The sequence below is a fragment of the Saccopteryx bilineata genome, chromosome 8, assembly GCF_036850765.1.
Source record: "Saccopteryx bilineata isolate mSacBil1 chromosome 8, mSacBil1_pri_phased_curated, whole genome shotgun sequence".
Taxonomy (NCBI): domain Eukaryota; kingdom Metazoa; phylum Chordata; class Mammalia; order Chiroptera; family Emballonuridae; genus Saccopteryx; species Saccopteryx bilineata.
The window spans coordinates 52102346-52117625 of NC_089497.1; the positions used below are offsets into that span (position 1 = coordinate 52102346).

The following is a 15280-nucleotide window of genomic DNA, read 5'->3' on the forward strand; positions in this document are numbered from 1 at the left end:
CTCTGCCCCTCCGGGGCGTCGCTCTGTCGCGACCAGAGCCACTCTAGCGCCTGGGGCAGAGGCCAAGGAGCCATCCCCAGTGCCCGGGCCATCTTTGCTCCAATGGAGCCTCGGCTGCGGGAGGGGAAGAGAGAGACAGAGAGGAAGGAGAGGGGGAGGGGTGAAGAAGCAGATGGGCGCTTCTCCTGTGTGCCCTGGCTGGGAATCAAACCCGGGACTTCTGCATGCCAGGCCGACGCTCTACCACTGAGCCAACCGGCCAGGGCCCCTTCACTTTCTTTGATTCAGTCCCCCGAAACCAGTCTTCATAAATTGTTTCTATCCCTGATTCTAGTGCTCCCCTTTCAAATATCTGTATTTCTTCTTTTTTAAATGAGAGGAGAGGTGACAGAGTCCCGCAGGCACCCCAACTTGGATCCACCCGGCAACCCCGCCTGGAGCAGATGCTTGAATCAACCTAGCTATCCTCAGTGCCTGAGGCTGATGCTCAAACCAACTGAGCCACTGGCTGCGAGAAAGGAATAGAGAGAGAAGTGGGCAAGGGAGGGGAAAAGAAGCAGATGGTCGCTTCTCATGTGTGTCCTGACTGGGAATTGAACCCGGGACAACTGCACACTGAGCAAACACTCCATCCATTGAGCCAACTGGCCAGGGCCAAATATCTGTATTCTTATCCAGAGCAAATACCCATATCTCTACCCACTAAATAGTTTGCATACCATTTCCTGTTTTGGTTGTAAATTCCTTAAGTAAAACATTTGTTAAGTTAATCCATTAAGGAAGAGAAACACAAAAATGATGGCACATAATTAAAAGTAGTACAATATAGGAATTTTCAAAAAGAAAACTCTATGTTTCAGTCACTTTAAAAATTTTTGCAAAATGGAGGTGATAAATTTTAACCTACAAAACACTAGATGCACCCATATTTCCATCCAGCAGAAGGGCATGGGAGGGAAAGGAGGGAGAGGTATCAAAAAGGAAGAGACAGACAGAAATGCACCGGTGGAAAAGCAAAGAGAAAGGCCGAGGGGAGAGCCCGGCTCTGAGACGAGCCCTGAAGCCCGCCAGTGGCCCAGTGCAGTTAGAGTGGGGTTGTCATATCCCTTCAGAGCTGGGGAGCGGGTGACTGCTATGTTCAAACTAAGGAGTACATACTAAAGTCTTACTTTGCCTTAGAGATGATAAGCTGCTCCAACCAATCCACGGTACCTACGCTAGTTTAGAAAATTTTTGGTCTTTAGTATGTTTGGAATGTTAAGAGTTGGAAGGATTCTTATGAGATCATCAGTCTAATTTCACATACACAGTAGTTGAAGAGGTACTTGCTCAGGTTACTCCCTGGGCTGGTGGTTAGTGGTAGAGCCAGAACTAGGTCACCAACCTCCTGACCTCTCCGGGTCCCAGGTCCTACTTCTGCACCATACTTGTGTTTCCCAAAGGAAGAGCCATAATGGTAACCATCCCATACAATTTGCTTGGCTTGGCTTAAAGTGTAATATATATGTGTCCTTTTTTGTTAATCACAAAACCTAGTCGATCTTTATGTCGTCCCCTGCTCAAAGAACCTCTCATGCTTCTGCACCCTGAAAGAACAGGGAATAAGCAGTATTTACTCGGCAGTCAAGACCCTGAGGACCATTTCTGCTCTTCCCTCCGTGCTGCCCTATACATGTCCTGGAAGGCCAGGCGAGGAGACTGGGGCATCATTAACTAGGGGAGATAAGCCTGCACATACAACAGTCGGAGTACCTCTTCCAAGTGGCAGAAACACTTAAATTCTCACATAATTCCTAGAATCAGGGATGATCAAAAGTATTACCTGACTTAGCCCTTATATCTCTTAGGGCCCCAAGATAAAAGAAGATATAAAACTGACCTAAAGTTACAAAAATATATCCTGTATTGTGTCTATAGGTAGGCCCAAACTAACATTTAGAGTTGAAAGAGGCCGTTCTGGTCCAGCAGTTCTCAACCCAGGCTCCTTGGCATCCCTTCAGGGGCTGCGGGAGCAGCAAGGCCTCTTCCTTTCTACAAAGGCCTCTGCTCTTACTTATTTAAGTTTGAAGAAAGGCTGTTCCTGGTTTTCAATGGAAGTTTGAAAACTATTCAGACTCTTATGTAAAAGAACTAAGCATAGAGCTGTCTAGTTGAACTGGGAGTGGGATCCTAGAATTCGAAGATCAGCTTTCTGAAGGCAATCCTAAACTTGGCTGAGACACACATGGAAACCATTTAAACTGTTCCCCCTCACTTCACAAAGGAGGAAATGACCAGAGATCAGGAGGTCTGCCTGGTCATGAGGCCGGCTGGCAGAGACAGCTGGGACTAAACCCTGGGGTCCTCCCACCTACTCAGTACTGGTTCCTCTCTCTGTGCAACACACACACACACACACACACTCTCTCTCTCTCTCTCTCTCTCTCTGGCACAGCATGTGTATTACCTTCCTTGGACCTGGAATACTAAGTTGCAACCGTAGGAGTCCAGATGACAGGGTGTGTGAGCCCCCAGTGAGCCGATCCACAATGTACTTTCCCGCCCATTTCTTCCATGGAACCCGAAATCAGACCATCTCACATCCTGTTTTGAAAATAAAGTAACAGTTTGTCAAGAACCAGTCCATTTCTCTGTATGACACTGCTGTATATTTAGTTTGGCATAAATCCCAATACATGGAATTAAAAATATGTATAAATTAGAAAAGAGCAAACTAGGGAACCAGGCATGAAGGTTTGCTATATTCATTATTTTAACCATAAATTTTTCCTACTGAGTTTATAAAAAAACCATTTCTATGCACAGAACATGGTCCCAAATGCTGACACTTCTTTTATCAGTATCTTCAATCTATATTTTCTATATTTAGAGGCAAACCATTAACAGCTGTAGTCAGAGAAAGAATATTTTGGGGAGACATTTAATAGATGGTTTTGAGGAAGACTAGAAAAAGCATTTCCATTTTTATTTCTAGGGATGAAAATAGCAGAACACGTGCCCATAACTAACACCTGTAATAGAAGGGGGAGTTTCTACGTGGTCAGCACCACTGTAAATGTGGATGGCTCACACGCAGCAGTTCCAGGGAGTGGCACAGATCATGTGTCCTCTGGATAAAGCCCACAAGCTTCATGCAGTGAGCTTACCTCCACATTCCTAAGGCCTAAAATTACACCTGACTCAAGGCAAGTGCTCAAAACACTGGCTCCTTGGGGAAAAGAAGAATCTGTTGGCTGCTTATGGGTGAATGGTTCAGGTCAAGAACATTTTTAAGCATCTGCCACATAGCTGGTATGATACTGGGTACTTGGAATACAAAAGTTAATATGACACAGGTCTACTCTTCAAATCTATTAAAGGGACACAGTTCCATAGATGGACCTTTTACTCTACTGTGGCAAATGCTGTGACAGAGGTGAGCAGAGGGAGCGCTAAGACAACAGCAGGACTCCTGGTCCCAAGGCTTCCAATTCACCCGGTCCTTGCTGAACAGTTAGTTCACTACACCTCAGTCTGGAATTTAACTCATGGCAGCTGAAAGACACGCAATTCGGAGAAACCCTGGGGTCCTCCCGCCTACTCAGTACCAGGGATTTGCTTTTGTTAAGAAGAGGTTGGTTAAAGTGATTCTTTTTTTTTTAAATTAATTAATTTATTTTTTTTAAATGATTCTTTTTTTTTTTGGTTTTTTTTGTTTTTTTTTTTCATTTTTCTGAAGCTGGAAACAGGGAGAGATAGTCAGACAGACTCCCGCATGCGCCCGACCGGGATCCACCCAGCACGCCCACCATGGGGCGACGCTCTGCCCACCAGGGGGCGATGCTCTGCCCCTCTGGGGCGTCGCCATGTTGCGACCAGAGCCACTCTAGCGCCTGGGGCAGAGGCCACAGAGCCATCCCCAGCGCCCGGGCCATCTTTGCTCCAATGGAGCCTTAGCTGCGGGAGGGGAAGAGAGAGACAGAGAGGAAAGCGCGGCGGAGGGGTGGAGAAGCAAATGGGCGCTTCTCCTGTGTGCCCTGGCCGGGAATCGAACCTGGGTCCTCCGCACGCTAGGCCAACGCTCTACCTCTGAGCCAACCGGCCAGGGCTTAAAATGATTCTTAATCTTCTTCAGATCACTCCCTTAGGAATCTAATGAATGCCAACACCTTTTTCCACAGAGAAATGCATGCGACCAAACTTTCACATATAATTTGAGGGAGTCAACAGACTGACCACAGGTGAGAAACTCTGTTCTAGAGCATTCCTTCAGAAAGAATCACAGAAAAAAGACTTTCTATAGGATGTGTGTGTGTGGGGTTACTATATGAGAAACTGACAAGAGGCTTCATTGACCTCTTCTCTAACACAATGATGACTAAAAAAGGAAAATTACTTTGGAATTATTAAAGCAAGGTGACCAAAATTACCTATATTTCTGCAGCAAATTGGTTGTGAAAACCAAAAAAAGAAGAGTTGGAGTAGTGGGGGTGGTGGATTGGGTTGCAGAAAGAAAGTGAATCAAAGTAAACTTGTCAGAAAATAGTCAGCATCTGAGGTACTTGTTTTGTTTCTTTTCCCACAGGCTCTTGAGAGTTGGGCTTTTCCTGACAGTTGAATTCAGCTAGTTATAGGTAGCCAATGTCTGAAATCAGTACAGGCCCACAACTTTTCCTGGATGTGGACTTTTCCTGGACTCCTGCTCCTTGGGATAGCTCCTAACAGACTGAACTGGGGTTGGGTTGCATTTATCAGGGACTTGGCATGGTGATGGTGCCAACTTGGACTTGGTGAACTTGTTAAGGACACTACTCTTTTATGGATTCTTGCTGTATTGGCCAAGAGCTTAAAGGCTTTAATCACTGTAAAAAAAAAAAAAATAGAAGACTGGATAAAGAAGATGTGGCACATATACACCATGGTATACTATTCAGCCATAAGAAATGATGACATCGGCCTGACCTGTGGTGGCGCAGTGGATAAAGTGTCGACCTGGAAATGCTGAGGCTGTCGGTTCGGAACCCTGGGCTTGCCTGGTCAAGGCACATATGGGAGTTGATGCTTCCTGCTTCTCCCCTCCCCACCCCTTCTTTCTAAAATGAATAAATTAAAAAATTAAAAAAAAAAAAAAGAAATGATGACATCGGATCACTTACAACAAAATGGTGGGATCTTGATAACATTATACGGAGTGAAATAAGTAAATCAGAAAAAAACAAGAACGGCAGGATTCCACACATTGGTGGGACATAAAAACGAGACTAAGAGACATGGACAAGAGTGTGATGGTTACGGGGGCGGGGCAGGGGGAGGGAAGGAGGGAGAGGGAGAGGGGGACAGGGAGGGGCACAAAGAAAACTAGATAGAAGGTGACGGAGGACAATCTGACTTTAGGTGATGGGTATGCAACAGAATTGAATGACAAGATAACCTGGACATGTTTTCTTTGAATATATGTACCCTGATTTATTGATGTCACCCCATTAAAATTAATAAAAATTTATTTATTAAAAAAAATACAGGCCCACAGGGAATCTGCCTTAAGTCTTTTTTTTAATTGAATTTATTGGGGTGACACTGGTTAATAACATTACAGAGGTTTCCGGTGCGCCATTCCATAACCCTCCATGTGTACACTGCACCGTGTGCATTTACCACAGCAGGTCAAGTCAAGTCTCCCTCCGTCACCATCTACTCCTCTACCCTCTTCGGCCTCGCTCCGCCCCCTTCCCTCCAGTACTCACCACACTGTTGTCCGTGTCTATGTTCTTTCTCTGCTCAGTCCCTTCACCTTTTCAACCCAGTCCCCCAACTCCCTGCCCCCTGCCAGCTGTCAGTCTGTTCTCTGTATCTATGAGTCTGTTTTTATTTTGTTAGTTTATTTTGTTCATTAGATTCTACATATAAATAAAATCATACGGTACTTGTTTTTCTCTGACTAGTTTAAGTCTTGCTAAAAACAAGTGACCCTATTGGGCCACGACATCAGTAAAACCAACATAGGTGACTGACGGAGTGACCACCCTGAAGTCTATCTCACATCACCTCAAGCACTGGGAAAGTCTTTAAAGATTATCTATACCCAGAAAATTCTATTTTAACACTATCCCAGAAAGAACAATCAAGTTAGTTAACTGCTTAATACAAAAATACTATTTGCTTTCTTGTAACTTCCAAAAGATCCTAGATTTGCTTTCTACTGATGAAGACAAAAGCTGAGGTCTTAAATTATCTGCCAAAAATTAAGGCCTTAAATTATGTGAAAGAGTGTCATACCTTCTCTTTTTCCTTCCTTCCTTTCTCCCCCTCCCTTCCTCTGTTCCTTCCAAAAAGTTCCCTTTCAGTCCTATGCAGTCACTTCGCCTGTCTCCACCCTGAGCCCCTAGCAACCACTGAGCCACTTTCTATTATCACAATATTTTGAAACTAGATTCCACATAACAACAATGAGGATAAGTTTTTTAAATTGCTTAATTAAAACTGTCACCCAATTGGCCCTGGCCAGCTAGTTAACTCAGTGGATAGAGCATCGGCCCAGGGTGTAGACATCCCAGGCTCAATCCCAGGTCAGGACACACAAGAGAAATGACCATCTGCTTCCCCCTTCTCTCCTTTTCCTCTCTCACAGCCAGTGGCTCGACTGGTTCAAGCATCAGCCCCAGGCACTGAGGATAGCTTGAATGATTCAAGCATTGGCCCCAGATGGGGGTTGCCGGGTGGATCCTGGTGGGGGGCGCATGCGGGAGCCTGTCGCTCTATCTCCCCTCCTCTCACTTAAAAAAAAATCACCTAACACTTTAAATAAAATAAGAGACTCTAAAAATCTAGCTATAATAAAATTCAAGAAAAATGTATATGCTTCATTCAATATTCTTGATCATATATAATTTCTAAAACTATTACAACATTTAAATGATAAAGCACATCAGAAACGGTATTAAACTCTAACAGAACATTTTATACTCTTCTATCTTAAAGCTTGGCTCCTGCATTTAATATTGAAGTTCCACAGAGTCCTGTCTGACCAGTGGTGGTGCAGTGGATAAAGCACTGACCAGGAACCCTGAGGTCACCAGTTTGAAGCCTTAAGGTCTCTGGTTCTGAGAGCGGGTTCATCAGTGTGGAGTCTCTGGCTTGAGCAGGGGAATTGTTGACAGAATCTCAAAGCTTGCCAGCTTGAGCCCAAAGGTTGTTGCATAAAAATCTCAAGGTCACTGGCTTGAGCAAGGGGACACTGGCTCAGTCCAAGTCAAGGCACATATGAAAAGCAATCAATGTACAACTAAAGTGAAACTATGTATTGATGCTTCTCATCCTCTCACTTCCTGTCTCTCTCTCTCAAACTAAACTAAACTAAACTAAACTAAATTCCCACAGAGTCCTAACTCATTCAAGTTGGCATCCCTAGTACCTAACATACTGAGCACAACAAATGCTAAAAAATTGCTCAGTCACTGATCGGGGTAACTAGATCTATTTTTATCCTTAGTATCGCTTCTACCTGCTCCAATTAATAAGTTAAATAATTGTTGCAGAATCAAACACCATTTAAAAAATGTACAAGTAACCAACTCTTCCATGATTTTACAGTTTTAACCAGAGAACTGAAGAGGGACTGGTAAAATGCTTATAATAGAGAAGGATGGCTTTTTTGGCTACGTAAGCAGTCACCAAAAATAATTTTTAAATTGTTTAGCTCTAAAAGATAGTATATTACTTGGTAAAATATTGAAATAGTATTTTCATATATGCATTAATAATTTCTTTTTTTTTTTAAGTGAGAGGAGGGGAGACAGAGAGATAGATTCCTGCAGGCACCCTGACCAGGATCTACCTGGCAGCCCGTCTGGGGCCGAGCTATCCTCAGCACCTGAGGCCGACACTCGGACGAACCAAACCACTGGCTGTGAAAGGGAAGAGAGAGAGAAGTGGGACAGAGAGGAGAAGAGAAGCAGGTAGTCGCTTCTCATGTGGACCCTGACTGGGGATCGAGCCCGGGATGTCCACATGCCAGACCAATGCTCTATCCACTGAGCCAACCGGCCAAGGCCACGTTAATATTTTTATTCCTGTTTTACAGATAAGAAATCTAAGGTTCAAACAGGTTTAATGAGCTTACAATAGCTCATACCGAATTGAGATTCTGAGAACACCCCAACTCAAAATTATTTGTTCTTTTACCTATATCATGCTATTTGAGTGACTTTGATCACGATTAATTTGAGTCTGTCACATTGAAAGTTGTCTTCTTCTACTTTTCTCAATGCCAAGATTATAAACACACATATAGGAAACTGATTACACATAATTCTGTAATGAACTTACATCTAAATAAAAAAGGGAAAAATCTAACATTGGTTAAAACAATAAGAATGAAACTTTAAAACAATATAATTAATTATAAATACAATGTAAAAGTTATAAAGAATACTTCAATTTAAATTTTAAACAACCTTGAATGTACATTACAAATTAACAAATACTTAAAGCTCTTTTTTCCTTAGGAAAATTACGTTAAGTCACATAAACAGAAAACAGGTAGACTTGGATAAATACCCAAATTCTTACATTCCAATTTGTTTCATCAGAAAGCATCACGGCCATCAAACCCCTTTCATTCATAAAACGCCTGGTTCGATTTCAATATACTCTCATAACTATGTTATAAAGTCCAAGACTGGCTAAGCAGAACTAATCCTCTATGTATTGCATTTTGGGATTCTGTGTCCCAGCGTCTTAACAAGGTTCCTACTCCAAGTAGCCAATATAAATCACAACATAAAATGGAATCTACCTGGAAAACATTTTGGGGGCAGAATCTCTTTTGCTATATGTTGATTCTCTTTTTCTTCGTCTTTTCCAAGTTGGAGGAGGAGAGATAGACTCCTGCATTCACCCTGACTGGGATCCACCTGGCAACCCCCATCTGGGACTGATGCTCTGCCCACCTTGGGCCATGATTGCAATGGAGCTATTTTTAGTGCCTGAGGTGGAGGCTCCATGAAACCATCCTCAGCACTTGGGGCGGATACACTGGAACCAATTGAGCCATGTCAGAGATGGTCGCTTCTCCTGTGTGCCCTGACCAGGAATTGAACCTGGAACATTCACACACCAGGCTGACACTCTACCACTGAGCCAACCAGCCAGGACTATATATGTTGATTCTTAACAGCTTCAATTATGATGATACTTATTGAGAATTATACAAGGTAGCACTTGTCATTCTTACCTAATAAGTCAGAGATAAAGAAATTTTATATGGTAATGTCACAAATTCCCTATCTTCTTGGGAAGTACAGAACAAAATGTTTCAAATAAGTCCTTTACTTAGACTAGTCAGTGATATATATAAATCTAAAAATAGCAAAACTAATTCCATCTGCAATATATGAAAGACAGTTAAGTATTAAAATAGTAATTTTGGCCATCGGATATTTTCTAATCATATCAGTATATTTGCCAATGTACTTAACAGAATGTAAATATGTCTAGTACATATTTATTAGTGGATGAATTTAATTTGTGGAAGAAAAGGGTTAATACATGGAAATTTTAAATAAAGGTTATAAATAAAAACTTATAAAACTAGTAAATGGCTGAAGAGAACAAAGAATTTATTGAGATTGACAAATGCTACAATTGATTAGGCCACAGAAAATTTGACAAGGACAAAGCTAGGGGTTTAAGTTAAAAACATTTTCTGGGCCTGACCTGTGGTGGCGCAGTGGATAAAGCGTCGCCCTGGAAATGCTGAGGTCGCCGGTTCGAAACCCTGGGTTTGCCTGGTCAAGGCACATATGGGAGTTGATGCTTCCTGCTCCTCCCCCCGTCTCTCTCTCTCTCTCTCTCTCTCCTTCTCTCTCTCCTTTCTAAAATGAATAAATAAAATTAAAAAAAAAGATGAGCATCTCTTTATATTAAAAACAAACAAACAAACAAACAAAAAAAAACATTTTCTGAAGGGCCCTAAAGACCAAATAATATCAAAATAAGAAATGAAAGTAGAAAAATATATACTTATGTAATCGTCTAATTACTTATCATGTACTGTAGTCCCACCCCCCTTTATATATAGTTTTACTTTCCATAGTCCAAATATATTAAACAGAAAATTTGAGAAATAAACAATTCATGTTTTAAATTGCACCCCCTTCTAAGCAGCATAATGAAATCTCACCCAGTCCAGCTCCATCCTGCCCAGGACATGAATTATCCCTCTGTCCAGTATATCCTCACTGTATATGCTATCTGCCCTTAGACACTCAGCCTTCTGCATTACCAGACTGACTGTGTTCAATGCTTGTGTTCAGGTAACCGTTATTTTACTTACAATGGCTCTAAAGCCATTTACAGGACTTTTCTTTTTCCTTTCCTTTCTTTCCTTTTTATTTCTTTTCAAGTGGGAAGAGGAGAGACAGAGAGACAGACTCCTGCATGCTCCCCAAACAGGATCCACCCAGCCACCCCCATCTGGAGCCTATGCTCGGATCAACTAAGTTATCCTCAGTGCCTGGGGCCAACATATGAACCAATCCAGCCACTGGCTATGAAAGATGAAGAGAAAGGGAAAGGGGAGAGGGAGGGAAAGAGAAGCAGATGGTTGCTTCTCATGTGTGCCCTGACTGGGAATCGAACCTGGGACTTCCATACACTGGGCAAAGCTCTATCCAACTGGCCAGGAACATTCACATAACTTTTATTACAGAATATTGTCATAATTGCTCTATTTTATTATTGGTTATTGTTAATTTCTTACTGTGCCTAATTTATAAATTAAATTCTATCATAGGTATGCATAATTAGGAAAAAACATAGTATATATCAAATTCAATGTTATCTGTAGTTTCAGGCATCCACTGGGGGTCTTGGGATATATTCCTAATGGATAAGGGGGGGCTACTGCATTCAACATCATGTTAGCACTTTTGGGGAATAAAAAATGATGAAACAAGAGATGACGTCAGAGTACTGGCGGAGTAGGAAGCGATACCGATAAATCTCCCCCAAAACTCAACAAGATCTTCAACCAGAAACAGAAAAACCTATACTTGGAGCTTCCAGATTCTTCGCAATACACCCAAAGGTATGATTGAGTGAAAAATTGGCTAAATATATAACCAAACCCCGAAGGAAATAGGGAGTAAGAAATGCTCCGCCTTCCTCACTAACCTAAACAGGGCGGCTTTTTCTGGTAACTGTGAATATAGAAACTGAGGCGGGCAAAGGGGGTGAATAGATCCAGGCCGCCGCAGCAAAAACGGCCGAACCAGGCTGTGGCTCAGAGATCCAAGCCGAGGAAAATCTGATCCTGTGGCAACCCGGGCAATACAAGCTAACACTCGCGCCAAACCCAAACAAAGAAAGACAAGCGGAGAGGCCATTTTACCCGGTCTCCTGGTCGGTGCGCTGTTAGTGGAAGAGAGATTTCTTCCTAAGCCCCGGAAGTGCGTGCCCGTGTTGCCCCACGGAGAGGCAGGGTGAGAGGCCTTTCTGTGGGCTGAGGGCAGAGTCTCTGGGCAGCCCCAGCGCCCTGGGAAAGCCACGCACGGGAGGGAGTGAGAACTAATCCCAACGGTGGAGATTTTCCGTGCTGGAGGCTGTTTCACTCAGAGGGAACCGCGGCCGGCCTCATATCCTGGTTTGCGCGCGCAGATAAGGAGTGAGCGATTCCTCCGAGTGCCTCGGCAGTGCGCGCCCGTGTTATCGCACAGAGGGGCAGAGTCAGGGGCCTTTGTGTGGGCCAAAGCGGAATCTCGGGCCGCCCCAGCGCCTTGCAAAAGCCGCACACGGGGACGGAGCGAGACTCAATTCCAACGCTGCAACTTTTCCCTGTGGTTGGGGGTTTCACTCAGAGCGTGAGACCGCTGGCCGGATATCCTGGTTGTAGACAGTGAGTGAGAGTTTCCTCCAAGCGCCCCGGAAGTGGGCGCCCGCTTGTGTTACCGGACAGAGTGGCAGAGCCAGAGGTCTTCGAGTGGGCGGAAAGCCCGCCTGATTATGCTAGCAGCTCTGACTGACTGAGCCTTACCCAGAGCCCTGTGCTGAGTGGAAATAGAGTGGGGAGTTGCCAGCAATTTGAGCCTCTTACTATCCAGGCAGAGGCAGCAGCAACCCCATACCTGGACTATCAGGCTACTAATTGAGGAAGGAAAGACTAGGAGAAAGGCTCCAGGAACACGGACTCTCTCACTGTCGGAGCCTATAAATGCTAATGAGCCTCGACTCCCAACGAGAATAAAGCACAATACATGACATTGCCATAGAGACTTATCAACTACAAGCCTCTACCTGAGCGTGCCAAAGGGGCAGAACCCGGGGTACAGAGTCACCGACCAGGAAGAGGGAGAGAAAAGAAAAAGCAAGAAGATAACCTCTCAAAATCAAGAATAATCTGCAGACTTTATAACCTATCCCATTTTATTATATTTGTTCGTTTGTTTCTCTTATCTTCATTCTTGAGACTTTTTTTTCCTCCTCCAATTTGGCCGATTAACTCTCTACCGGTCTTACTCTCTCCTCTCCCTGAACTACACTACCCATAAAGTGTTACATCTCCCATTATCATTTCTCTTCTCTTCCTTTCTCTCTATGAGGGTTGCACTCCAAAACCCTTAACTCTCTCTCTCTCTCTCCTTTCTTTTTTCTTCTTTTAGTGGTTCCCTCTTTTTTTTTCTCTCTCTCTTTCTTTTCTCCCTCTATATTAGTTTCTTCCTTTCTCCTTTACATCTCCTCTCATTCAAACCTCAATAACAAACAAATTATCTTATCTGGGACTCAAACCTATGTTTGTGGCATTTTGGGGGGTTTTTACTTCACCTTTTTAATGCACTAGCAGTGCTCCCATCCCTGGCTCTCCATATTATCTAGTTCTTCTTCCACTAAATACAATAGTAAGTTTTTAATTTGTCCCCCCATTTTTCCATTTTCCTCTTATTCCTCTCATCATAACTCTTAGAAAACCAACACCTAAAAGCAAATCATTTTATTCTTGACCCAAATTTTTTCCTTATTTGCTTTTTGTGGGTCCATACGCTCCTTTTTTTTCTTTTTTCTTTTTTTTTTTCTTTTTTTTTTTTTTTTTTTTTTTTTCTTTCTCTCTTTTTTGCCCCTTTATTACTTTTCCCCAATTCAGGCCCTCCATCACAGGCATTGTTTGTTATAACTCACAGTCCACCACAAGATTTTCTCAAGAAAGAGGGGAGAGGAGAGGAGAGGAAAAAAAGAGGGGGGGAATAATTTCCTTTTTTAAAAAAATTTTTATTTTATTTTTCTTTATTTCATTATTAATTTTTTTTAAAAAAACAACTCTTTTTGATTTGTTATTTTTTTATTTTTTTTAACTTTTTATTCTTTATTAAATCTCATTAATACTATCAACAAAACCACCCTCAGATGCCATTAAGGAAGAGAAAATCGAATATCATGGATACAAAAGAAAGAGAGGTAACACAGCTAGATGAGGAAAAATCTATGGAGAAAAAATTTAATATATTGGAAACCTTGGAGCTAAATGACAGAGAATTCAAGATAGAAATCCTAAAAATCCTCCGAGATATACAAGAAAACACAGAAAGGCAATATAGGGAGCTCAGAAAACAACTCCATGAACACAAAGAATATATGTCCAAGGAAATTGAAACTATAAAAACAAATCAAACAGAGATGAAAAACTCAATTCACGAGCTGAAAAACGAAGTAACAAGCTTAGCTAATAGAACAGGTCAGATAGAAGAGAGGATTAGTGAAATAGAAGACAAGCAACTTGAGGCACAACAGAGAAGAAGAAAGAGACTCAAAAATTAAAAAAAATGAGATAGCCCTACAAGAATTATCTGACTCCATCAAAAAGAATAACATAAGAATAATAGGTATATCAGAGGGAGAAGAGAGAGAAAATGGAATGGAGAACATACTTAAACAAATAATTGATGAGAACTTCCCAAGCCTGTGGAAAGAACTAAAGCCTCAAGTTCAAGAAGCAAACAGAACTCCAAGTTTTCTTAACCCCAACAAACCTACTCCAAGGCATATCATAATGAAATTGACACAAACCAACAGCAAAGAAAAAATTCTCAAGGCAGCCAGGGAAAAGAAGAATACAACATATAAAGGAAGGCCCATTAGATTATCATCAGATTTCTCAGCAGAAACTCTACAAGCTAGAAGAGAGTGGACCCCAATATTTAAAGTCCTGAAAGAGAGGAACTTTCAGCCACGAATACTATACCCATCAAAGCTATCCTTCAAATACGAAGGAGAAATAAAAACATTCACAGATACAGAAAAGATGAGGGAATTTATCATCAGAAAACCCCCACTCCAGGAATTACTAAAGGGGGTTCTCCAATCAGATACAAAGAACAAAAAAAAAACAGAGCCACAAGTAAAAGCTCCAATAAGAACACAATAAAACCAAATTTAAACTGTGACAACAACAAAAAGAAAGAGGGGGAGAAGACGGAGATTAACAGTAGCAAAGGACGATGGAGTGCAAAAGTACTCACAAAATAGTTCGCTACAATGAACAGGGTAGGGACCCTTTTCATTACTCAAAGGTAACCACCATTGAAAAAACCACCACAGAAGCACATGAGATAAAAAAGATAGCAACAGAGGAAAGATGTATGGAATACAACCAAATAAAAACAAAAGATAGAAAAACGAAAGAGAAGGATCAAACAAGACACAAAACTAACAGAAAGCAAGATATAAAATGGCAATAGGGAACTCACAAGTATCAATAATTACACTAAATGTAAATGGATTAAACTCACCAATAAAAAGGCACAGAGTAGCAGAATGGATTAAAAAAGAAAATCCAACTGTATGCTGCCTACAGGAAACTCATCTAAGTAACAAGGATAAAAACAAATTCAAAGTGAAAGGCTGGAAAACAATACTCCAAGCAAATAACATCCAAAAAAAAGCAGGTGTAGCAATACTCATATCAGATAATGCTGACTACAAGACAGGAAAAGTACTCAGAGACAAAAATGGCCATTTCATAATGGCTAAGGGGACACTGAATCAAGAAGACATAACAATTCTTAATATATATGCACCAAACCAAGGAGCACCAAAATATATAAGACAGCTACTTATTGATCTTAAAACAAAAACTGACAAAAATACAATCATACTTGGAGACCTCAATACACCGCTGACGGCTCTAGATCGGTCATCCAAACAGAGAATCAACAAAGACATAATGGCCTTAAACAAAACACTAGAGCACCTGGATATGATAGACATCTACAGGACATTTTATCCCAAAGTGACTGAGTATACATTTTTCTCC

The 15280-nt window shown here is 41.9% G+C and overlaps 1 protein-coding gene across 1 annotated transcript in view; it reads right to left on the reverse strand.

Annotated features, from left to right (window-relative positions):
* Positions 1 to 15280, reverse strand: part of HSPBAP1 (HSPB1 associated protein 1) — a 72710-nt gene that overhangs the window by 14312 nt on the left and 43118 nt on the right. Inside the window, exon 4 of the mRNA XM_066241640.1 lies at positions 2447 to 2583. Within this exon, the coding sequence (XP_066097737.1) occupies positions 2447 to 2583 (137 nt within the window). The remainder of the gene's footprint in view (positions 1 to 2446; positions 2584 to 15280) is intronic.